Below are 26,585 nucleotides of genomic sequence, written 5' to 3'. Positions count from 1 at the left end.
AAGAAGAAAAAGTTGGGGGAAGTTCTCTGGTGACTTTGCCAACTCTCTTATTTTACCTCTTGCTAAATTCCTTTCCTAGCTAGACTATTTTGTGTCTATAAAATGGCTGTAATGAAATTGCTTGTGTTCTCTGTCATTAAGGGGGCAGTGCCTTCCTCTTCCCCCACAACACACTTTAAAAGAAGAAGTCTTTGACAGAAAAATTCTATTTGAAGCTAAGCTTAAAAAAAAATCCCATGACTTTTCCTTCACTCATTCTCAAAGAAGAATCCAATTCTAGGTACTATACTGGATGGTGTCACTGAAAGGCAATGTTTTCCTTCCTCTCAAAAGCCCTAAGAGTTCAGAACTGAATCACAGATTAAGTCTTCAAGAAGGGTCTTCACAGAAAGTGAAGAAAAAGACTGCTTGTGTTTCTCACTTACCAATGGTGGGGATCTCTCCACTAAAGTCTTATTCTGATGTCTCTTCTGGGAGCAGAAGTAATCTAGGGTTCTCCAAGGCTATGCTAGTGGAATGCAAGCTCCAGCAGGTCCTACTGAGCCAGAAATACTTAAAAATTAAGGCCATAAGTGATGGAGCTATCATCTGAAGATGACCTTTTCAAAGTTTGGACTCTTCACAAGATTGGAATTTTTTTTATCTATTCTAACCCTCAAAGATCATCTACTTGGCTGTGAAGGGGCTTTGATTCACACCAAGAAGAGGGTGCCCACACTGACAAAATCAGAGATCTCTGAGGTGTAATTAAGATAGCTGCCCACATTGGCAGAAATAGCCTTTGATTTCTGGACCTATAACCAGAAATACCTTGGGCACCAGAGAAAACTGCAAATCCCTCCTTCCTGAAGCCTTAAAGACAGGACATATTGGATGGCAATTGCCTCCACCTTCATTATTGAGCTTCCTTTCTCAACCCACTCTGTGTAACTTCAACAACTGAAAAACAATAGCTCCCAGGCTCTGCTCCCATGGAACTTTTCCAGTTTTTAGAATCCTGGATTCTAGTCCTTGTTTTGCCATAAATCACTTAATCTCTCTGAACCTGGTTTTCCTCACTCTGACAAAAAAAGGGGGATCAACTAAATTCCAGCTCTGTCTATGATTTTAAGCAGATAATCAAGTTCTCAGTCTTAGGGCAAACCAAAGTCAAGAGAGGTTTTGTCTGAGACTCTGGTTCTGGAGTCACGGCCCAACACATTTCCATTCATTTGTTTACATAATGACAGAAAGCCTAAACAAAACCTACTTTAGACTGTGCAAGCCAGACTTACTCTGATCTTGCCAGAATGAAAGCCAAGGGAAAATTGTGTCTAAGCTAAACAATGAACTGGGCCACAGCAATTTCAGTGTTTTCTTACTCTGGAGTTGTTGAATGAATACTTTATCTTGGCCCTAGCCTAAGTCTAGACTAACAAGTTTCTTAGTTGCCAAGAAGAAAGCTATTTGGAAAATAATGAGTGTCTCCCCTCATTGTTCCCCAAATCTTTGCCACTTTCACAATCTTCCAAAGTTTTAAGTCTTTCTTTGAAGGCTAACACTCTTGTAGTCACATCAGAATTTCCTGGCCCAGTCCCTGGACAGAAAAGGTGTCCAATGATGCTCTTGCCAAGAAGTATAATCTAGATGTTTAAAAACACACAATCTGCTATACTACTTATGGCCAAACCTCTCTAATACACTATTGACCTATTTACAGACTTAATTTGATCAAAACTTTAATACCTGGTGGCTTGATTGGTATGATTTAAAATATTTAAATGAATGACTAATTTTTTTTTTCTATTCTTAAAGAGAAATTTGAAGAAAAATGAAATCAAATATAATTCCTTTCTCTCTGGGGCAATGCACCAGGTGTCTCTGGTTTTAGGTTTTTGAAAAAAGACGAGGTGTTTTTTTTTTATTATAACAATATATTTGTAAAATTGTGTTAATATTTATTTGACATACATTTTTAAAAGTTTATTAAATGGATTACCTAATGGAAGTAGGGTTTTATGGTTCATTTTATTGTTGTCAATAAAATATGCTTCATGCTCTTAAAAATTAAGATTATACAACATGACTATTTTCCATCTTCATTTTTAAATAAAAAGGCTTGCCCATTTTATGTTTCAAAGAAGGAGGGGAGGGAAATAAGCATTTATTCAGTACCTATCATGTGCCAGGGCAGCTAGGTGGTGGAAAGGATATAATGCAGGGCCTGAAGTAAGGAAGACTCATCTTCCCGAGCTCAAATCTGGCCTCAGACATTTACTAGCTATGTGACTCTGGGCAAGTCACTTAACCCTGTTTGCCTCAGTTTCTTCATCTGTAAAATGAGCTGGAGAAGGAAATGCCAAACCACTCTAGTATCTCTGCCAAGAAAACCCCAAATGGGGTCACAAAGAACAAGACATGACTGAAACAAATGCACAACAAAAATGAGCCAGGAATCATACCATGCACTTTTTGTTTTACCGATATTCTCTCGTTTGAACCTCACAGCAACCCCAGGAGGTAGGTGCTGTTATGATGCCCATTTTACAGTTGAGGAAAGTGGGGCAAACAAAGCTGAAGTGACTTGCCTGGGTTGTAAATGTCTGAATCTAGATTTGAACTAGGTCTTCCGGACTCCAGGCCCAGCACTCTATCCACTGTACCATTGGCTCTTTCAAAGCATATCAATATTCATTTAACAAAAACAGAATACTTTTCATTTCCTAACTGGCCTGATTCCTCAAGGCTCTCCCCCTTCCAATCCATCCTCCACACAGATGCCAAGCACGGGTGCGACTGTGTCACATCCCTGATTAATATGCTCTGGTGACCCCCTACTTATCGCCTCTAGGATAAAATATAAATTTCTTTATTTGACAATCAGAGACCCTCACAACCTGGTTCCAAGCTAGCTTTCCAGCCTCATTCCTCACATACTATCTTCCACTTTCTGTCTCCAGGCCTTTCACAGGTTTAATCTCCATGGCAGAAAGGTGCTCTCTCTTTACTTCCACCTCTTATAAGCTCCTAGCTTCTTTCAGCTCGAGGGTCACATCTCCTCCAAGGGGCCTTGCCTGAGTCCTCTGAGCTGCCAGCAAACCTCTCTACAAATTACATTGTATTTACTTTGTGTGTGTGTGTGTGTGTGTGTGTGTGTGTGTGTATATATATATATTATTCTTCCCAAAGAACCTAAGTGCCCTGAAGACAGAGACTGTTTCCATTTGCATCTGAATCTCCGGCCCCTGGCACAACGCCCAGCAATAGCAGACACAGAGTGAATGTTTGGTGACTTATCAAGCAGAGACACATGAGACAAGGGCAACATTAATTAGGAATATAACCTCATTTGAGAAATGTCATGGGGGAGGGTGATGGAAGATTGTGGATTGTGGCACCTCACAAGCATAGTGCAGGTAAAAATAAGTGTGCAGAAATCTTTGTCTGAGTCAGCCCAGAGCAGCCCAAGGAAATTCAGAGACCAAGTGAGGTCAATGAACAGAAGCAAAAGGGAAGTGATCCATCAGCATTTCTCTAGGGGTCTGTTTTTATCATCAGTACCAATGGAATGATCCCCACACAGCTGTTATGACCTCAGGCTCTAGAGTGTCTGCCACCTGAGGAAGCAGAAATGGCAGATGTGAAGATGAAGCCGGGAAGCCCAGTAAATACAGACAAAAATTCACAGTAGAAGAAATAATTATGAAAGCAAAGAGGTGAAAATACTGAACTAGAAAAAACTTACAGATGGTATTATTACCAAAAAAAGTCATCTGGAGTTACTACGGACCCTTATCTCTTTAAAATCTTTATGAGAGGGGCAGTTAGGTGGCATAGTGAATAGAGCACTGGCCCTGGAGTAAAGAGGACCTGAGTTCAAATCTGGCCTCAGACACTTGACATTTACTAGCTGTGTGACCTTGGGCAAGTCACTTAACCCCAACTGCTTTGCCTTCCCCCTCCAAAAAAAAAAATCTTTATGAGAATGATCTATACCAGTGTCAACCTCAAATAGAAATGGGACCACTAACCCATAAAAAAGGATCCCCGTGGGGCACATAGACTATTAAAATGTAATGTTAACTACTTTATTGTATTTTTATTTTGTTACATTTTAATCCGGCTCAGTTTACACTCCAGAGTGTTGCAAGCAGCATGTCTGACACCTCAGGTTGACACATATATTGAGGGTATCCTCGGTGAAAGAAACAAGAAAGAACAGGTAGGCTTTTGCCAGCAGACCACATTTTCAGTCACATAGTTGACTGAAAGGTATTTGTTGATTATAAAAAAAGATCAAATTTAGCAGAGCAAAATGCAACCTGAAAACTTTTCCCAACTAGGTGTCTTCAATGCCTTAGTTGAGATCTTACAAGATTCCTAGATAGTTGTAACTACAGAAATAGCTTTATTCAATGATGTTCTGATCATTACAGAAACACGCAAACCAAAGGTGTCTGATACTGTCTTGAAAGATAACTCACACAGAATCCAAATGCAAGATGGATGGCTCTGGATGCACCAGTTTGTAGATTACCTTGTGCTGACTATATCAAGCCTCTGAATGCTACAGGGTCTCCTCAATGAGACTTACTGTAACCACTCAAAAGAGATTGCTTTACACAGGTAAAAGCAAATGGATAAAGAATGATTATTGTCTGTAGAGTATGACATACAGTTGGATGGGGAGCCCATTGAGGACTGCCCACACATATTGTGTGATTGTGTGTGTGTGCGCATGCGCGTGCGCGCATGTGTGTGTTGGAGAGATAACTGTAGATGAGTAACAAGCTAGGTTCAGAATTGAATAGGAAGGAAACAGGATAGATTTAAGCCAAATCATCCCAAGCCATGACAGGAAATGACAGATTTGAGAAATTACCCAATACTTCCAATGATTCCTAAGCTGTTTGCCGATGTAAGCCCTTGTTTTTCGACGATCAATACTGATTTGTTGATATTGCAGGGCTACAAATCAGAGAACACCACAATCTCTGATAAATCCAAATTGTCAGTCATATAAAAGACAATGAAGAGACATTCAGTAAACAAGTGGCGGCATATTACCAACCATGACTGTCACACAAGCAGCAATGTAAAAGATAATACCCAGGAAATGTATGGTCAGAAAAGGAGGCTGGCTGGTCATTGAACAAGAATAAAGGATAACCAATAAACAGTGCAAATGCCGCACTGGTAGCCATGGAATGTCAAGAGAGCTAGAGAAAGGCCTCTAGAGCACTGGGTAAATCCTCTCAAATCATTCCCAGGGGTGCATATATCTAGTCATGTATTTTCTCAATCAACAGAGAGTAGTACAATGACTACGATATGGTTTTCAACCTTTTTGAGTATTTTGCTGCAGTCCTTTTAACACTGAAAAATGTCACATCCCCATATTGTAGTAATTGTACTACTCTCTGCCGAACCATTTTCCCTCTGCTGATGGTGCTTATTTCATGTCTTTGGCAGCTTGGTTGGTATGGTGGATAGAGCACCGAGCTTGGCATCAGAAAATTGAGTTCAAATGAACCTCGGACACTAGCTATGTGACTCTGGGTAAGTCACTAAACCGGTCTACACTGACTCATCTGTAAAATGGAGATAATTATAAAACCTGCCTCCCAGAGTTCTTATGAGGAGAAAACTTAATAATCTTTACAAAGGGTTTTGTAATTCTTTAAGTGCTATAGAAAGGTCTATTATTGTTCTTGTTATTATCTGAACTGAGCCTTCTATATTTAGTTTTACTTTCATGCCTTAAAAAAATACTTCTAAATCCGAAGAAGGAAAGTCCTGTTAGAGACAATTTCCATTTTATACAGTAGGCTCCCAATAAAATATTTTTGGTTGAATTAAAGTCATCTATTCTAACCATAGTAGAATGGCTGAAGGTAGGAATTAAGAGGAAGGTTAGAAACAGTTAATGATCCAAACTTCTGGCTTTTACTTAAGTCTTCAATGTTGCTATATAACTTATTTTTACTGTGTTAATTATACGGCAGTAGTTCAAGAAACTATGGCAACTTCTTTTACACAGTACTTCTTAACTTTTAAGTCAAAAATATCTATTTCCCTTAAATGGTCTCTACATATTATTTGACACAGAAATTACTGTAACCCAATGGGACATTAATTTTCAGATGTGTCTTAAAGAAACATATCAGAAATATCGGGGAAAAACGTAACTCAAATTCAAATCAAAGAAAAAGCTCTGCCAGTGGTTTTTTGAGTCAGATCATGTCACACAAATTCAAGAGAAATAGTTTGCTAATACTTGCCTCTTGCAATCGAAAAACAACTGGAATTTTCCGTTCTGCACAGGCAGCTATAAAATTGTCAGGAAGTAACTGCCCATCTTTAAGGAACTGGTCATCTTTGCCTTGATCGATTAATATGTCCAACTGAGAATCTGGATAAGACTTCACAAGATGAGTGGCATCATATGCCTGTAAATAAAAGGAAAAAGTCAAAACTAATTTTTACAATGTTTACAAAGGAAGATATTTTAGAAAACGTAGTACTCTGGAGACAGTACATCAAAGTAAGCCAGGTATACTTAATGCTGCTACTAGAGTGAAACAGAAATTAAAAGCCACCCAGCTGACAAGGCTGATTCAATCTGAAACATGCTTTCAAGTCTGAAGAGAAGCTATTAAAACTCTATAATCTCAAGATTATTTTTAAGGTTTTGGTTAAAAAGCTTCCTGGATTCAAGTTCCCAGTTTATAGCTTCTTCCTTGCTTTGATTAATCCTCCTCAAAAAAGCAAGGATCTTCTACCTTGAGCATTCTTTGGCTCACAGCCTTTCCTTGTAACTCTGTAGCAACTCTTGGCCACCTCTTAAGTTCAATAAAAACATCAAAGCATTTTAAAAGATGTTTCTAATTCCTTTATTTCCCTTCACACCTAGGTACTCTCTAGTCCAACTAGTCTATCCCCTCTACCAGCCCCAGAAACACACACTAGTATTCTTCCACTTCTAACCATATCATGTGACTTTTCTTTCTTCTCCCCTCTCCATGTATGAATAGGCAACTTCATTTATTTTTGTGCATATATATGTATACCAGATACAAATCTGTCTCTTTAAAAAACAAAAAAACAAACAAGTGAGTTCTCCATGGGGAACTTTTCAGTCAAATCAGCACAAGTGTTATGAATAAAGAAGCCCCATTTACATATCTAGACTCTTGTCATAGTCTGAGTGAATATATAACACTGTTATAGACACAGTAAAGATGTGGGTTAATTTAAATTTTACAAGAAATAATAGAACACAGACTTTCTATATTAGTAAGAAGTACAAACTGCCTTTTCATCATTCAGGACTATTACTGAACACCCTTTTTCTTAGGGAATCTACTATGATTAATCATTGTTTAAAATTAAATTTTTCATCATATGTATATTCTACTATGAAATTTATTCCTGAAATTTTTAGAAATACCTCAAGGCATGGCTAGGGCATGTATGATCTCTAGTTTGTATAATTTTAAAAAGATTTTAATATATCACGTATGAATTATTTAGTACCTACCTCCCACTTACTTTGATCTGATCCTAAATATCCACTGAAGGCCTTTTTCCCCCAAGGACAGAGGACTGGATTGCAGATTGGAGAGAATGCTGACACAGACTTCAAAAACAAAGAAACCACGTTTCAAAACCAGTCATTTTGGAAGGCAATATTTGAACTGACACGTAGAAAATAACTAAGAAGCTACTGACTCATGAAAAGGTTTGTGAACAATTTTCTTGAAATATCTTTGGCTTTGATTATAAGTGCCTCAAGGACCAGAACAGCCCACTGAATATTCTGGTAAACTGCGAGTAAATTGTGGGTGCTGAAATAACACAAAGCAATAAAATATTATTCATCAAATAAATACATTAAATAAAAGGAAGTTTATGTTTAGTACTTTTCCTGTGGCTGACTATGCCCACCAAAAATAAATTAACTTGGTGAGATATTATAATAGACTCTTAGTGAATAAATGGCATTTAATTTTGAAATACTCTAAGTGTTATTAAGAAAGACACACTTGAATTCAAATAGCATTATCACTAATAATGGTACAAATTTTTTCCATATTATTTTGAATTCTACACCTCTAGCAAGCATATAACTCAGCACACATTTACCATGTTGTTTGGTTGAAATTCAGAGAAGAGATATTTTTATGCATCAAAGAATTTATATCTTATTATACCTTATTATAAGAACTTATATCTTATATATGACCTTCTGGTTTCTATTAGATTTAATAATAAAAAAATATAAACATGTTCTATTTTTGCATTAGGGAATAGAAAATTACTTTATTGCATACTGAAAAAATGTTTGTTTTTTTTTTTAATCTACCATGACAGGAAGTTGGTTCAATTTCAAAACAAATCTTGCCAATAACAAAACATATCTTGCCACAGAAAGAAGTCTCTGAATCAGAGATTTGGAATAATTTAGTAACTAATCCCTTGGGGGACCATGAAAGTCCTATGATTTTAAGGCCAAAAGCTGCTACCCCAACATGGTCAAGCATTCAAAGCATAGCAGAATATTGTTTCTGTCAAAGACCACATTTACAATTTCCTTTGCAACTCCCCATAGCACATTGCTCTCCATTATATAATGAGCTGAATATAGAGGACTCAAGGTTACTAACTGACATGAAAATATATAATATCTAGAATAGGCAAAAGAGAAAGTTGTTACTTTGGCCTAAAGAATTTAGGACTGCTTAAAAATATGTTAATAAAGAAAAGAATCTCTACTGCTTTCATATAAAAGGAAAAGTGAATTAGACTAGAAAAGAAACCTGACGCTCACATGAAGTCACTAAATAGTTAAGATTTTCATGTGTTGAAACTAGTTTAATTATAGACATTAAATTTAGTTGTATTGATATTTGACATGAAGTTATTATAAATCACTAAATAAAAAAGAATAAAGAATCCCTAAAGTATTATAAGCTAAGGACAGCTCCTTCTAACTCAGAAAATCAGTTAAATTTACCAAGCTGCTTCTGATAGAATGATAGGGGTAGTTAGAGCATTCCGATCATTAGTACCTCAGAATTAATTCCAACTAGATAAGGTTTTTAAATGATGAAAGCTGACTCTGAACAAAAATAAGCAAATCAAATAGTATAGTATAAAGAGAAATGCATATAAAGACAGAAGGCCTGGGTTCAAATGCCTGGATTAATTTCTATGTGATCTTAGGCAAGTCACCCCTCTGGGTCCCAGAGTCAACATCTAGAAAATGAGGCCGTTGGACTCACTAAATGATCTCTAAGGTCCCTTTGAGCACTAAATCAGCTTTCAAAACATTTCTGGTGAATAACTAATAAAAGATTTATTTCAGCTATTGGTTTGGATGAAACGCCAATTTAAGGTGAGTACATGGTTGAGAAGAAAATGTATCTTAGAGATATATATATACATAGACAATAAGTTTCATTTCTGGAACTGTGGGTATAATTTGTAGCAAAAATTTCCAATATAAAATATGAAGACATATTTTTTATTTCTTATCACTGGCTCTGGAAAATTCTAATGTCAATACTACAAAGATAAACGACTCCCAAATTCAACTTAATAAATCACTAAAAGAATTGTTAACCATTTTAACACTGTGTAATGGTAATCAGGGCAGGACTTTTTTGCTGTTCTTTTTTTTGGGATGCTAAGGCTATCAAGTGCCTTTAGTGAGTCTCCCCTTTGTTTGAGTGGGGCAGTTAAAGTGGGATCTTTTTGTTTTGGAGTGTTTCTCAGCATTAAAACAATCGGGAGTCACTGATTTGTATATGATGTGGTTCTAGGGATTGAAGAACTTTCCCACACCCTAAATGCTATGTTGACCCCAGCCCTCAGGGTCCTGAACAGGGTATAAGAGCTCTAAGGCTGGTGTTTTGCCTTCGCGGGTACACTCACTGAAAGAGTGATGAGACTCTGGGCAAGCCATTAAAGCAGTCACCCCCTCCCCCCGGCTTTGATAACCCAGATGTTGGTGCTTCTCTGGTAACTATGTATTGCTATGGATAGACTATTTTGTATTATTTGCTCTGTTTATAATGTATGCTTGTAATTTCTGTTTGTATTTGCCCTGAAGTTCAGAGGGCTGATCTTTTCCCCTTGAACTTGATGACAGGGAAGGGGGAGCCAAGTGGGAGTTGGGGTGGGCCCCCTGTTCCTAGAAGGGATGAAGCTGCAGAGGGTAGGGGAGTGAATGATATATGTATGTTTAATTAAACTGAGATCATTAACACCTTAAAATTGCTTTCATTAGAAAAGCTGATCAAAGAACCTGTGTTGGCAGCCTTTCTGTGTGCTAGTGTTATTGGTCTTACATAGCCACAGCAGCTGCTAGCAACATTGTTGTTACACAATGAGATAATCTTACTTTGTATTTTCCAGGATTCTTCAGAGCACAAATCAGAGCTCCATGGCCTCCCATAGAATGGCCAAAAATAGATATCTTCTCTGGGTCAGCTGGAAAATTGGCATTTATCAGCTTGGGCAGCTGAAAAAGATTAATAACATGACAAAACTATAAGAAAAATTTAGCCTCTTTCCAAAGTACACAATAATAATAATACCACGAATAAATCAATACTGGTAACTGACTCAATCTATGCAAAAATTGATTAAATTTACTTTTCTGTATATACTGATTACAGTTTTAAAATTTCATGAATAAGAAATATTACTATTAAAAAGAAAACATTGGTTATACTATAATGTCATAGTCCTCAAAAGTGGTCCAAAACAAACAAAACAATAGAAAGTGAGACACATTGATTATTGACTCTGTTTCATTTAAAAGTCAAAAATTTGCATTTTTTTTTTAAAATTAAAAGGATGACATCTGATTTAAGGAGATAAACTATTCTTACTTTTTTAGGCAAAATTACATCTCTATACTGGTCATTTAAAATAAAATATTTTGGAGAAAAGAAATGGTTTCTGCTTCTGTGTTGCCTTTAAAATATACTACACATGGTTGGCACTTTTGATTCTGCTGTTTTTTTAGACTGGTAAGGTTATAACTCTACAAAGTCCTACTTATCAGAGCATAAAGGTTACCTAGTAAGTCAGAAAAGCACAAGAGCTGTCAGGTAAGCTCTACCATTCTAGGCAACTTGAAGTCCTGGCAAGAGCTTGCACCTGCTTACTGAGCGTCATACTGGCTAACTACAAAAGGCTGGCTACTTAGTGATGAATTTTCAGCCATGATAACTCATACAACAAAGAAAAATATAAAATGGGGGCAGGTAGATGGCACAGTGGATAGAGCACTGATCCTGAAGTCAGGAAGGCCTGAGTTCAAATCCAGACTCAGATACTTACTAGCTGTGTGACTCTGGGCAAGTCACTTGACCCCAACTGCCTCAAAAAAAAAAAAAAAAAAAAAAGAAAGAAAGAAAGAAAAAAGAAAAACACAAAATGACCTTCAGTTCTGGGCAGGCCCCTTCCACAGCAATAGTTAACAGAGCAAAGGTCATATGGGGCACTCCATCACGTTCTTTAGGTAGACTAAAAACATTAAATTAATTTTCAGCACTCCAAAAGTGATAGTCCAGCCCAGTGACCAATGAGGGGACATACTACTTACTGGAAGAACTGAAGCATCAATCTTGGCATTCATGCTATAAATGAAACCAGAAGATAAAAGGAAGCTGCAGCTAAATGGAAAGATGGCTCACAGGTTTTCCTTAGAGAGGCAAATAAAGGAGCTGGCAAAGTTGGTTTTATTGTGTGTCAAAAAGGAAACACTATTTCATAAGAAACCTAGGTAATTTTATGTTGCGGTGCTCATGATTGGTATCTGGTAAAGATTAGCCATCAATATAACTACCATAAGGGATGAAGAGGTTGAGAATTTTATTAAAAACTTAAAACTCTCTAGATTAAATTAATATCAACCAATTAGCAAGTACTTATTAAGCACCTCCTATATGCTGGGCACTGTGCTAGATGCTACAGATAAAACCACAATGAATGAAACACTCCATCTTCTTGAGAAGCTTATGTTTTAACATACTTAATACAAGGTGACTTCAATGCACAGCTGGGCATATGGAAATATGGAGACAAACACTGAAAAACATTGTTCGAGAGTAAGACAAAAGAGAGGCCAAAGTCTTGCAGATTATATAGTCATACATATATATTATAAATACTTTTTTCGAGGAGAGAGTTTGGACTTATTAGACATATGGCTAACATCAAATAACAAAATAAACAAAAAGGAAATTGAATATATTTGAGTAAAGAAGTGACTAGTCATTAATGGGGATGTAATTCCTGAATCAGCTGTTGGGTTACTGGCAGTTTTGTTAGATCAAAGTTCAAAATCAATACGTACAGGCTAACATAATTATTAACCTATCCTGAAAAACACTTAGAAGTTTTTAATAACAGGTTTACTTAAAAACCTCAATGGTCCAGACTTGTGATTTCACCAGTTCAGGGAGCTTTCAGGGACTAAACTCCCTCTATCAATGCAGATCAACAACTATTCTACAAATGATAATCTCTGAAAGTTGCTGGGGTGCTGAGATGTTGAGTGACTTATTTGTCCAGAGCTACACAACCAACACAAGTCAGAAGAAGAACTTAAATGATATTCCTGATTCCAAAGCCAATTCTCTAACCTGACTGCCATGTTGCCTCTCATGGAAAATGATATTTTGAGAAAGTTTGATATTTTCTGTAACATCAATAAATGCACATAACATCAATTTAATAATACTCATCTTGAGTTTAAGATTAAACCTTTCAAACAAAATCAAACTAAGACAGTTAGTAAACAAATCAAAATAACTGAAGTTAATTATAAAAATGTTAATTTTGATGGACTTACCTCATCTATTACATAAGAGTACATCCTATAGTTGGTTTTCCAAGGTTCTTGGGTGGCATTCACATAAAAACCAGCACCAGTACCAAAGTCCCAGCTATCATCTTCTCCTTTAATATTACAGCCACCTATCAAAGCAAAATGTCATTGTTAAATGACCATTTGAAATCATTACCACAGTATTTATGAATATTTTACATAGAACTTTGGTTTTTCAAGTTTCTTTCATATACCTGACCTTACCTGGTGTATTGGTAATTAAGGAGGGCTTTTAGCACTTATTCAATCAAGTGCCCTTGAAGAGTTTAGCCTTTGTTTCCTTGATTAAATTAGGAGTCCTTGATGACCTCCTTGCCTCAAGGGAAAGTCTAGTTTACATGGGTTTGAGTGACATGCTTGTGACATCAGAGGCTTTTAGACCATGGGGGTTTAAGTCGAATTTTTGTGATGCTTTTAGGTCACATGGGTGAGTCGCATGTATGACTCACATTTAACCCTGAACAAGATATATAAACCCAGAGGTTGGCGGTCACCCTTGGAGCTCTGAGCCACTGGAGGAGTGGCATGTGACTCTGGGCCAGCCATTGTTAAGAGCTTTCTGGCTCGTGAACTCAAATGTTGATGCTTTTTGGTAACTATGAATTGTGATTTGGACTGTTTATATTGTGTATGTTTGTAATTTGTTTGTACTTACTCTGAAGTTCAAGTTGCTGGCTTTCCCTCCTGAACTAAGAGAATTTATAGTATATGTTGGATTAAAGTAAAATTGTTAACCCCTTAATGCTACTTTCCTTAGTAAAGCAGATCAAAAGAACCTGTGCTGGCAGCGTTCTTGTTGTTGGTTTTGTATTGGTCTTTCACCCCCACAACAGCTGCTAGCCCAATTGTTGCAATACCTGGTTTGCTTTTAATATCACTGTGAGATAGGTAAGGCAAATGCTATTATCCATATTTTAAAGATGAAGAGCTAAAGTTCAGAGAGCTTAAGTGATTTTAACAAATGACACAGCTAGGACTGAATCCATATCTCCTGACTCCAAATAAAGAATGCTTCCCACTAAATAACTGAGCCTCTATGAGTCTAGAATTCAAATGCCTTTAAAATTAAATTACTAGTATTACTAGAAACATGATGTTCATGGCAAAGTTTTGATGAAAGCACTTGGTAAGCTATAAAATACACTATAATATGACCTGGGACAGTTAGTATGATTGCATTAGTGGAGGGAGTTTCCAAACCAAGAGCTCCTCATGATAATGAAATCACAGATTAGAAACAAAAATTATTATTGCAGTATTTCTGAGGGCTTGGGGCAGCTAGGTGGCACAGTGGATAGAGCCCCGGGCCTAGAGTGAGGAGGATCTGCGTTCAAATACAGTCTCAGATACTTACTAAAGTGAGCTGAAAAAAGGAAATGGTAAACCATTCCAGTATCTTTGCCAACAAAACCCCAAATGGGGTCATGAAGAGTCACACATAACTAACCAACTAAACAACGAATGCAGAATTTGTGCAAACTATATGGGTCCTGAAATTGGTACCAATAAAATCTCAGGTATCTTTAACATATTCTTTATTCTTTGGCAGTGTTAAGGGGCTGAGAAATAGCATTAAAAGAGACCACAGAGCAGAGGTACATAAACCAAGAGAAAGTTTGGTTAAGTTTTATGGTCTGTCTCATCACTGAACTACTAGGTAAAAAGAAAAGAAGAGTAGAGACAGAATTTAAGAGGGATGAAGGAGGGGATGGGTGGGGTGGTGATTGGGGAACCAAACTTTAGATACACTCCTTAAATATTGTAAAGTGTAATTATTTTGTAATTCCTTCATGTGCTTACTATATATTATCGTGCATTATAGCACTTGTATTGTGTCTTAACTCTCTACCAAACTATCAGCTCTTTGAGGAGAGAAGTTGAGTGTTACCTAGACACTATATATTTTTTAGCGCTGTTATTCTGTACTATCTCACTGTCTTTGTATCTCTAGTAGCTAGCACAGTGCCTGACACATAGTAAGCACTTGAAAAATAAATGCTTGCTGATTATCTCTGGGCCAGAGTAACTTTCTTCTACTTGACGGGTATCTAAGACTAGTAGGCTCAATTGGTGAAAGCATTGTGAAAATGAGGACAAAGTTATATGTTCAATCTCCTAGTAGATTAATTTGGTCTACTACTCTTTGCCCATAGACTGCACATCACTTCACGCACACTGCCTTGAAAACAGGAACAATGTAAGAGAGTGTCAATACAGCCATTGCCCATTACTGCAAAGACACCACAATTCATATAGTGGGTGCTTCATAAACATTTGTTGAATTACAAACACCTATGTAATGATCAGTTGTGTCATCTTTTTGTTCAAAAGGCAGCAAAGCACACAAATTTAATCAGGAAAGTATTGATAAAAGTGCTTTAGAAGATTTTTGAAAATTGGAATGAGAAGGATCTGCAGTTTTTAGACGAGCATGAGAAAGTGTCATCAATAAGAAAAGTGAGATAGGCAATTAACAGAAGTTAGGTGCCTAATGGTATCCTTTAATAGTTAGGATTAGCCCAGTCTACTCTCCAACAGTCAAATACTACACAAAAAATGGATAGATACAGGTTAAAAATAACATTCACCAAAAAACCTCCCAGAGTACATGAAGTTATCCAATCTATTTTTTTATCTTTTATGTGTCAAGAAGCAATTTTACCAAAGAGGGACAAATTTTATGGTTTTACAGGATACCAAATAGATTTTTCTTCTGTTACAAAATTATTTACCATCCTAGTTTTTACATGCTTTCCTGAACTCTCATTGGTCTGGCTAACAGTAAAGAGCTCTACTTCAAAGATACTGCCACATGGAAACAATTTATAGATATAAGCTACTTTAAATATACTAAATGATATCAAGTCCTTGAAAGAGGATCGCTATTAGCTCTAAAAAATATGATTATACAAATCTCAAATAACAGGGTTTTTCTCTCTGGTTTCAACATAGATCTTAGTAAGAAAAACAGAAAATTAGGAAGATCTTATTTAATTGAACTGTTGCTAATTAGGATTCCTCCTAATATCTTAAATTATTGCCACTCCTTGATTCTTATGTGCTCCTTCAGATTTTTGCAGATGTTCTTCTATTTTCCACATAGCTATTGTTTTAAAGACATAAGTATTCTTTTCTTACCTCATGTCAATATCTCCCCCTATTATTTATAGTGAAAAGGTTTTATGCTTATAAAATAAGAATTATTCTGTCTCATACCATATTTGTGTGTTTATCTTCCATACTTAGCAGACTATAACCTTGTTGAAGGAAGGGATTGTGTCTAATTTATCTTGCATTACTCATAGTGCCTAGAACAGACCTTTGCACAGTGAGCAGGGGCTCAATAAATATTTGTTGAATTGAACTAAAAAATAGAATAGGCAGGCCACTCTTTGTATGTTAGGTCAAATAAAAATTTAGCCTCAAATATGGAGATGATGTAACACAAAGAATCTCTGCCACAAAATACTTACGTGGACTGGTATCTGGTGCAACGACAATGAGGCCATGTTCTGCTGCAGCTTGGTGATAACCAGCTTTTGTGATAAAATTTTGTTCTGTGCAAGTTAAACCTGAACAGCAAAAATAATGATGTCATTATACACTATGTTAGGTGCTCAAAGTTTTTGCTTTTCTACAAATACAGCAAACTTCCCTAAACCAGGAGTCATTTAAGGCAGCGGTTCTTAACCATTTTGTGTCATGGGCCTTTAGGCAGTCTGGTGAAGCCTAGGGGCTCCTTCTCAGAATAATATTTTAGTAAGATTACAAAGGAAACTAATTATACTAAAATGCAATTGTCAATTTTTTAAAACAAATCCACAGACCGCAGATTAAATCTCCAGGTTTAGGACTATCAGTAATTCCATTCCATGCTATACAACTTAAAAGAACTGGCTCTCTTTCACTGAATATTTACAGCCATACATACCTCAACCCATCACGGATCTCTAGATTTTGGTGTTGGAACACCCCCCACCTATAAAAGTCACAACGTAATAAGCAATATGTCTTAGTGAGTATGTAATGTTCAGAAAGGCTATGAATTGTCCACATAGAGTCAGTAAATGTTAGGGGTAGGATCTGAACCCAGTTCTTCCTGAGTCAGAGCTGGGAAGCAAAAAATCCTGATCTTACCACTAAATATAGACAACTCATTGAAAAAAAGGAAAAGTATTGGTGGTAGCATTTTGCCTTCTCTGAAGTGAGACCTAGCTCCATTCACTGGTGTTCTTCTATCGCTATGTAGCATGTTTATTCCTATTCCGTATTATTGTGATTAGTATGTGATTATAGTATGATTATCCCTATTCCACATTATTGTGATTAAGGGATAAAACTAACTTTAACTAATCTGACTCTAGGAGTCCAACACTATGGATATGGCAGCACTGAGCAGGGATTGGATACTTTGGTTCAAAGCAACCCAGTCCCGGTCATTTATATTACTACCCTGCAATTAGAAATGTCAAAGTCTTAATAATTTATGTAACAATTGAGTGTGGATCAGCTTGTTAACACTCTACAGGGAAGCATTCCAGATATTTGGGGGGAATCATTATAGATATAAAAACTTCTAGGCACAGATCTTAGATGTGAGTTGAGGTCCCTAATTATCTATGTTACTTCTCTGTGAATCTCTGAGAGATATGTAGAAACCCTCTGGAGACAGTGACATAGACAATTGGTAATACAGCAGTAAGTCTGTCTACCAGAAACAAAATAGGCTCTCTACTAGGATTTCAGATGGTCTTTTCCTTTTGGAACACAATGGGAAGTGTGTAGTCCCTTGAGCTGAGAAAATAAAGTTCATTATGATGAATTCAGAATGATAATTCCGTGAGGAGGAAGAAGATACTACAGTATTTATTATGTGGGGAATCACAGAACTATTGACCATAGAACCTTATAGATCCATGTGGTCCAATACCATCATTTGACAAATGAAGAAACTGAGGTTCAGAGGGGCTAAATGGGTTACCTAAATCAATATAATTAGCTAGTGGCAGAGATAAAATTAAAACTCAAGAGCGGGCGGTAGTAAGGTAGCTATTAATTCCACTCTGTGAAATTATTCATATAACCATAACTGACTTTACTTTTGGGCTAATTTGATATCTTTGTATATTACTGTGGTCCAAGGGGCCCATACTTAAGAGCTGTGGTGTAATCTGTTAAGCTTTTGGCTTGTATATTGTTTTAATCAAACCAAATTTCATCATGTTAGCATTTTGCTGGTCTTCCGTGTGAGAATATCGTCCACTGGATCACTAAAGCAGATACGCTGATCTGCTGTAAGAATTTTTCACAAGTGCCCTAGGTTTTGACTCTGTTTCATGAATTATGGTTCCAGTTCCTAAGGACTAATTATACTGTCGGATCTCAATGCTGAAGACTGTTCTGACATCTGATGTGAACAAATAAGTAGAGGTCTAAATCTTGTATCCACACACACACACACACACACACACACACACACACACACACACACACAAACTTGCTGGCATCCTTGATAGGTTTTAATTTTGGTCAAGAATCTGATACTTTGTTATTGTCATGAACTGCTTATATGCCATACAATAACTTTTAAAATGAGGTTTGCCATCCTTTAAATTAAGAATATATCACTTTGGCAGCTCTTGTTAGAAATTAAATAAAAACAGAATGGGAGGAAGTTGCAACATTTTGCATTTTAGTTTAACATAATTTCAGTCAATCAGTTACATTAAAATTTTTTTTAGCAATGCACTTCCAGGAAAGTCCAAAATGTTGATATACCCACACAAATACTTTCTTAATGAGAATGAAATCAGAATTTTTAAGGTGATCTATATGATTCTGAAAAACAGTCATTTTGCATATAGTTTCTGGTGAGAAATTTAAAAAAACCCAAAGCCTTCTTAGATCAATATTGATTAAGATTAATTAAAAATTAAAAGAATGCTATGGCATGGCATAGCATAGCCCTATAAGAACAGTATCAGAAGCAATAAAACTCAGAATGAACTGAGGCTGGCAAGGCATACAGACAGCCAAGAGGAATTTATAAAGTAGCTATATTGGGAGAATAAAGGGGAGCTTGGAGGAGTAGTAGTGTTGATGCTCAGAACAGAACAAAGAACAACTACCCAACTTTTATTTAAAATAAATTTACACTGTCAAGGGGGACGATCAATGGTGTAGACAGGACATAATTAAAATTGTTAATAGGAAGTTTAAACCCAAAATACACAAGGAAATAGTAACAATCCACCTACTCCAAATATACTCACCAGACAGCCAATAAAGTACAGGACATTTTCCAGTTTCTGCCTTTGGTGGCAAGTAGATTCCAAATTTCATTTTGCATTTTAGTTCCACACTGTTACAATCAAATATATTTAATTAATTTTTCTTTCTGGACAATATCTTCCCTATTCATCTATATCCTCTGTCCTTTGTTTCAGTCTTCAGAAGAGGTTAGCCTTCTCCTTGCCAGGGCTGACTTCTTCTACTTGTGCCCTTGATTCTTTCGAGACAGCTTGACCCATGGATTGTCATACCTACCTACCCCTTCTCTCTAACATTCAATCTTTATCTTCTGGGTCCTTCTCTACTGTCTATGAAAATGCTCAGATTCTTATAAGTATCCTTTTCCCTCTCAAATTTCTCAAAAGAGATATCTACACTCACTTGCTTCCTCCACTTTCTCGATATCTACTCACTTGTAAACTCCTTATAGTCTACCATCTGACTCCATTAATATAAAGAAATTGCTATCAAAGGTTACTAGTGATGTCCAAACTGATCAATACAAAAAAACCCCAAACTTTTCTCAGTCCTAATGTTAATTGACTTCTCAGGAACTTCTGACAGTGAGGACCACTCAATCTTCTTGAATACTCTCGACTCCCTCTTGGCTCCCCTACCTTTCCAATTGCTCCTTTTCAGTCTCTTTTGTTGGGTCATCATCCATCTCCCTCCTAGTGAGCACAGATATCCCTTTAGGTCTTGTCCCAGGCCCTTCTATCTTCTCTTTATATGCTCTCCCCTTCAGCAATTTCATTGCCTCTTATGGTTCAATTAGCATTTCTAGATAGATTTCAAATCCACATATCTACCCTAACCTCTCTCCTGAACATCAAATTCAATGCTAGACATCTGGATGCCTGTCCTACTAGCATCTCAAAAATTGACATATCCAAAATGGAATTTATTTTCCTCTTGGAAGTATCTCCTCAAACACTGTATTTTGTTTGAGTACCAAAATTCTCCCATTTATCCAGATGCCTAACAATGTTATTCTAGACTTCTTCCTCCCCTTTATTTCTTCCCATACCCAATCAGACAAGTCCTATTAATTCTACCTCCATCCCTCATATTGTCCCCTTCTCATTTACAGAGGCACCATTTTGTTCAGTCAGGCTCTAATCACCTCTCTCTTGATTATTACATTATCTTTCTAACTATTCTCTCTGTTTCTCTGGATCCTCCACAAATCTGCCAAAATAATTTCCAAAAGCACATGACCATGAGAAAATCACAGCCTCTTGGTGCTTGAATTTCCTCATTTATAAAAAGGATATAATAATAATAATTGTTATTATAACATATAACTCACAGATTTGTTGTGAGGAAAACCCTCTGCAAAACGTAAAGTACTATATGAGTATGATATGTCAGCCCCATGGACACAAACCTTCCATGTTACTTCTAAGATAAAAGCACTTCATCATCTCTGGCTCCAGCCTATCTTGTCAACCTTATTTTTCTTTACTCTCCTTCTCTCACGCTGTATTCCAGCCAAACTGGACCATCCTGTGTCTGAAACTCATTCACAAGCCCCTAATTTTAGAATGAAAAGGACCTTAAGAGATCATCTAATCCAATCCCTGTCCCCCTTTCTAGGATCAAGCATCTGAAGAAGCCATCCTCCAAGTCTAGAAAATATTCCCCTGCTCACCTCCAAGGCTCAGACTCTTATCTTCCCTTTATACTTACTTCAGGTACTACTCCTTCTGGGAAGTCTTCCCTAGCCTGTTCCTCCCTCTCCCCACTAAATTATTACTTTCTCCTTCCTCAAGTTACTTTGTATTTAGTTACTGGTATACATGCTGTATCATACCTCTCCCTGCAAAATCTAAATCAAATAAAGAAATAGGCTCAAGGATGCTTAAAATTATATTTGACACTTGTACAGATGACATTTAATAAGTTACCTGTCATGCTCATACACTTTCTGAAACCCCTCAAAGCACTTGTTGCTGGAAATCTGTTTCAAGGCCATAGTTTCTTTGCTGTTAATAAAAAGAAGTTAACATAAACTTTGTTAGTTTCTACATAATAAGCTTTTGAAGACACACATTTTCTCACTTGTATGCTTAAACAAATCCCTGAAACATAACTATTTTCAATAATCATTGACTCAGACACAAAGAAATGGCACTGAAAAAAAGTACTGCATTTTTTTCCACTTCAAATTAAAGCACTTGGGCATGTCATTACTAAAACATGCTAATCTATTATTTTAGTCTTTGTGCCACTTAAGGCAATTGCCAATAGTCAAAGCATCAGATAAAGCTGAGATATCAGGGACATTGATTGACTGGTTATTGAACAATTGAAAGTGGATGGTGATGTGTCAGCCAATTCAAAATTATAAAACCTTTATTATTGGATTTTGTGAAGAGAAAATGTTGTGTAAGTTTATGAAGCAATTTTCTGCCTGACAATAGTGATAAATAAATTTTTAAAAAGCAACCATTCCAAGTTGCCTTTCTTTTGTTTCTATAGAAATAAATGGAAATTAACTTGCAAATGTCCTTGGAATGGTGGGAAGATAAAAAAAAAACCCACAACTAGTTTTGAGAGCCTTGGATCTGTAATTTTCTAGATGTTTCTAGAAGAAAATTCCTTAACCTCTCTGAGCCTTAGTTACACCTTTTATAAAATAGTGATGGCAGTACTTTTGTAGTTTCTTCATAGAGACAGTGTAAGGAATAAATGAGATCATTCATGTAAGGGGCTTTATAACTGGAAAGTGAGTAACTAGAACATGAGTTAGCATTCATAGAGGTTGACAGGTTGAGGTATTTTTTTATGCATACCCAACAATAATTCAACACAAGAGCATTCACTTTTTACATGTTACGTGCATATAAGCAGCAGAAAACTATTCTCATTAAAAACAATGATCAGAAAAAAATAAACTTTTAACAGGGAGTACTCATTGTCACTGTATCTGGTGAAGAAAGGTCAGGCCTCATTAGGAAAAGAATAAAATGATTACTTTGGAATACTGCAGTTAACAGCTTTATCAACATATTGCAGACATATGAAAAAATTGGGATCTAAAGGATGAATGAAAATGGAGAGTAACAGTGCACCAATGCTCCAATACGCCATGCAATATTGGAGGCAGACGGGGGAGGTGGAAGGAATGCTGCGTAGGTAAGAAGAAACCTAAGATCAAACTCTAGCTTAACAACACACTGTCTGTGTGACATTAGATGAGGCTCTTCTCTATGAATCCCAATTTTTAACTCTTTACAATCAAAGAGATACATTCAGTATTAAATTGAACTTCCAATCCTAACACTTCTCAAATCTATGTCTTATTGTCCTTTCTGAAGCTTCTCAACTAGATTTCTGGAAATAATTTCCTTTTCATTATTTATTATTCAATTATTTTTCTAGCATCTGCTTATAAACATTGAATTTCAAATATACCTTTTTCTAATAGTCTAGTGCTCATGAACTTTTTGCATTAAAATATGTAAGCACCTTGAAGCCATAGAGTAGTTTTTATAAGGCTAACTGAGTTGAATTGAAAGAGTACTTCAAAGTAGCAAAAGCTGCAGAAACTAAGTGAACCACTATTTTCCAAGCTGTGTCACTTGAAAAATGTACAATGTTGTCCTTCTGATAAGTTGTGAATTGGGGAAAAGCAATCTCATTTTCAAAAAATATAAATGGCCAATCTTAGAAACTCAGATTTTAAAATGTCTTTGAACACGTCTGTGTCCTAAAATTATTAACTTTATTCAACTCATGTAATTAACTGACACAATTTTCAATATTCCATTTTATATTGAGGAAAACTAGATCATCATTCAAACTCTCTTTAGGAAAAGGTATGTAATTCTAAGATTGGAAAGATTTTTAGATAGTGATGGAATTTCTACTAGGTTTAAATATGAAATATTTCTGTGCACAAAGAAATTATACTCAAGTCATACTCTCCAGTTTCTCTGACTAAAAATGATAACCTTTTATATACAAGTCACTTCTTTATTTTTAAAAATTTTGATGACCATCAACCCTTTGTTTTTTTACACCACTAATTTCTTTTTTCAATTTAATATTTATTTTAAACTCCATTTTTAAAAGATTTTGAGTTCCAAATTCTATTTCTCCATCTCACCCTCCCCCACCCACTGGGAAGGCAAGAAATGTGATATGAATTATACAAGTGAAATTGTGCAAGGCAAATTTCTATATTAGACATTTTGAAAAGAAAAGTAAAAAAATTATTCTTTAATCTGCATTCAGACTCTGTTAGTTCTTTCTCCAGAGGTGGATAGCATTTTTCATAAAAAGTCCTTTGGAACTGTTTTGGATCATTGTACTGATCAGAATAACTAAGTTATTTACAGTTGTTCATCCTACAATATTCTTGTTACTGTGTATAATGTTCTCCTGGTTCTACTCACTTCATTTTGCATCAGTTCATATATGTCTTCCTAAGTTTTTCTGAAACCATCCTGCCTGTCATTTCTCATAGCATAACAGTATTTCATAGCAGTCATATACCATAATTGTTCTGCCATTCCCCAACTGATGAACATCTCCTCAATTTCCAATTTTTTGCCATCACAAAAAGAGCAGTTAGAAATATTTTTGTCCATATAGGTGCTTACCTTTTTCTTTGACCTCTTTAGGATATAGACCCAACAGTAGTATTGCCGGGCACAGTTTTAGAGCCCTTTGGGCATAGTTCCAAATTGCTCTCCAGAATGGTTGGATCAGTTCACAACTCCACCAATTGTGCATTCATGTCCCAATTTTTCCATATCCCCTGCAACATTTGTCATTTTCCTTTTCGGTCATATTAACCAATCTCATAGGTGTGAGGTGGTGCCTCAGAATTGTTTTAATTTGTATTTCTCTAATCAATTGTGATTTAGAGCATTTTTTCATGTGACTACACATAGTTTTGAGTTCTGAAAACTGCCTGTTTATATCCTTTATCAATTGGGGAATGGCTTCTGTTTTTATAAATTTCACTCAGTTCCCTATATATTTGAGAAATGACATCTTTATCAGAGAAACTTGCAGTAAATGTTTTTTTCCATTTTCTGCTTTCCTTCTAATCTTGGCTGCACCGATTTTGTTTATGCGAAACTTTCTAATTATTATGTAATCAAAATTTTATACTCCATGATCCTATCGCATTTGACCATAAATTTTTTTTTTATCCAGTAATCTGACAGGTAAGATATTCCATGCTCCCCTATTTTGCTTATATCACCCTTAATGTCTAAATCATGTACCCATTTTGACTTTATCTTATACACCAATAGTTTCCAAATATATTCCCAATCCTACTCTCAAACCTTTCTATTTAACAGAGAAAAACTAACCCACATAAATGGTCTGAGAGAAGGTTAGTTGCATAAAGGCTGAGACCACTTCATTTTTGTATCCCCAGGACTTAGCACAGTACCTGGCACATGGTACAGCACTTATGCTTACTGATTGACTGATGGATCTATCTTTTTAACAAACTCACAAAAAAATGACCTCATACTTCCAAAGGAGGTACAACTCAATGATAAATAAGATTATTTCCCATGGAAATAGGAAATAAAAATGGCTCATTAATTCACTGAAAAACCTTACTTTTCAACATCTACTGCCATTCCAGTTATATTTTTGGAGTTTCTGAAGTGATCAAATATAGGAGAGCTTTATAATTGGCTTGCCTTTTTCCCCTTATACACGGAACACTGATTTGCTTTTCAATCACTTAAATAAATTTGTACCAGAGTGCCCTTTTTCCCTGCTCACGTAGTTCTTCTTAGTGTTAATCTGAAATCAAAATAAATGCTTTACATTTAGCTATGGGGAAAAATTCAAATATGAAGGCTTAAGAATAGAAAGCCTTTTCAGGTTATTTTAAAAACATCCTACTTTCAATTCAATCCAAGAGATATGTACCTCAGGTCTTCTATTCAAGGTAATGTGCTAGAGGTTAAAATTCTTTTTTCTAAATATTTTTTGAAACTAGCCTTAAATTAAGATAACAGGCATGATTAACAGAAAAACTTGACATAAAACAACAAGTATCTTAAGTGTGAAAGAAATATTTTTCAGCAACAGTATTATATGTGAAAAAATAGTCATTTTCAATGTCGGTTATTAGATTTTTAAACTCCACCTGAACTGCAGTGTGAAATATTAATTGTAATACTTGAACTTACCTATTCAGTTGCTACTGTTTTCCCACTCACTGACACAAGGTAACTGACAGAAGGTGTATGATCCTGCCACCAAAACACAAAAGGATTTAAGTAATGGAAAAAATTTCTGATAGTAAAAAAGTTACACCTGTGACACACATTTGTACTGATAAATGGACCTATTTGACTATAGGACAGAGTGGGCCAAAATGTAGAGAGTGATGGATTTGGAATGAATATACCTGGCTTCAAATGTTATTTTAAACGCTGTCTGTGTAATTATTGGAAAATCACTTAAGCTCTCTGAACCTGATTTTCCTCATCTGTAAAATAGGAATAAGATTTGCCTTACTTCCTTCACAGTGTTGTTCTAAGGAAGTGCTTATACAAAACTTAAGGTTTTGTAAAGTTATTAATTGAATTATTACTGTTGTTCTTATTTCAGAGCAGGCTTTTATTCTACAAGTATTCAACTGAATCACGAACTTAAAGGCTTTACATGCCAATAAACCTGGAGACAGATGTATTGGCAGCATCACACAGTCTTCCTCCATATCTTGCCTCTCGTTTTAGCTTTTGACCTGTATTCAATTTGGGGTCAGGTGTTGTGCCAATAGGGCCCGGCACCAAGTAAAACATTTGTGATTGTGTAAGATGATGCTCAGAAAATAAGTCATTTAGATGATACAAGTTTCAAATATGGAATTTATGAAATGAAAAGATGAATTAGGTCTGAATACTTAGGTTAAGTCCTCTAAGACTTTCAAGAAAATTAGTCTGAAGTATTGTAGTCACTAAATTAAAACTAGATATAGTTTATAGAACACATAATGTTTCTTTGTATATCTCTTACAGAAAAGTATAAATTGTTGGTTAAATTTATGTAACTCTTTAAGAATTTAATGACTCTACATGTCTTATTCTTTGCATACTTTTCCCTGCTGTTATTTATTCAGTTACTGTATTTAATTTTTTGTGTGCTATTATTATAGCTCCTCTACTCCTTGACATCAATAATACAAAAAGACTAAACCTGAAATATTAATCATACAAGGTATAGAACAGTATTTTGTTTCGAGAAAAAGTTATTTCAACTCACTTTCTGACCAAAACCTAAGGTTTGTTTTTTTTAATTACAAGCTTAATTTAATAATACATGAAAATAAAGAAGCAATTTAAGTTTTGGAAAGCTATGTGAAAAATATTTACTACTATTATTAACAGTAGTCAATCGGATGCCACATGCAATTTTCCTATCTGTC

General features: G+C 35.8%; 1 protein-coding gene across 2 annotated transcripts in view; it reads right to left on the bottom strand.

Annotated features, from left to right (window-relative positions):
- The window catches only part of ESD (esterase D), a 35,660-nt gene that overhangs the window by 3,225 nt on the left and 5,850 nt on the right, over positions 1–26,585 (bottom strand). Inside the window, exons 2-9 of one of the 2 annotated variants that reach the window (XM_036745964.1) lie at positions 25,345–25,407; positions 21,082–21,159; positions 19,156–19,244; positions 16,357–16,455; positions 12,848–12,972; positions 10,385–10,504; positions 7,520–7,618; positions 6,261–6,428 (exon numbers count right to left, since the gene is read on the bottom strand). In XM_036745964.1, coding sequence (XP_036601859.1) covers positions 6,261–6,428; positions 7,520–7,618; positions 10,385–10,504; positions 12,848–12,972; positions 16,357–16,455; positions 19,156–19,244; positions 21,082–21,149 — 768 coding nt within the window. In that variant the 5' untranslated portion in view covers positions 21,150–21,159; positions 25,345–25,407. The remainder of the gene's footprint in view (positions 1–6,260; positions 6,429–7,519; positions 7,619–10,384; positions 10,505–12,847; positions 12,973–16,356; positions 16,456–19,155; positions 19,245–21,081; positions 21,160–25,344; positions 25,408–26,585) is intronic. The other variant, XM_036745965.1, reaches the window with a different exon arrangement.

The sequence above is a fragment of the Trichosurus vulpecula genome, chromosome 2, assembly GCF_011100635.1.
Source record: "Trichosurus vulpecula isolate mTriVul1 chromosome 2, mTriVul1.pri, whole genome shotgun sequence".
NCBI lineage: Eukaryota > Metazoa > Chordata > Mammalia > Diprotodontia > Phalangeridae > Trichosurus > Trichosurus vulpecula.
Note: the sequence above shows the minus strand (reverse complement) of the source record. Positions and strands in the feature narration are given on the sequence as shown.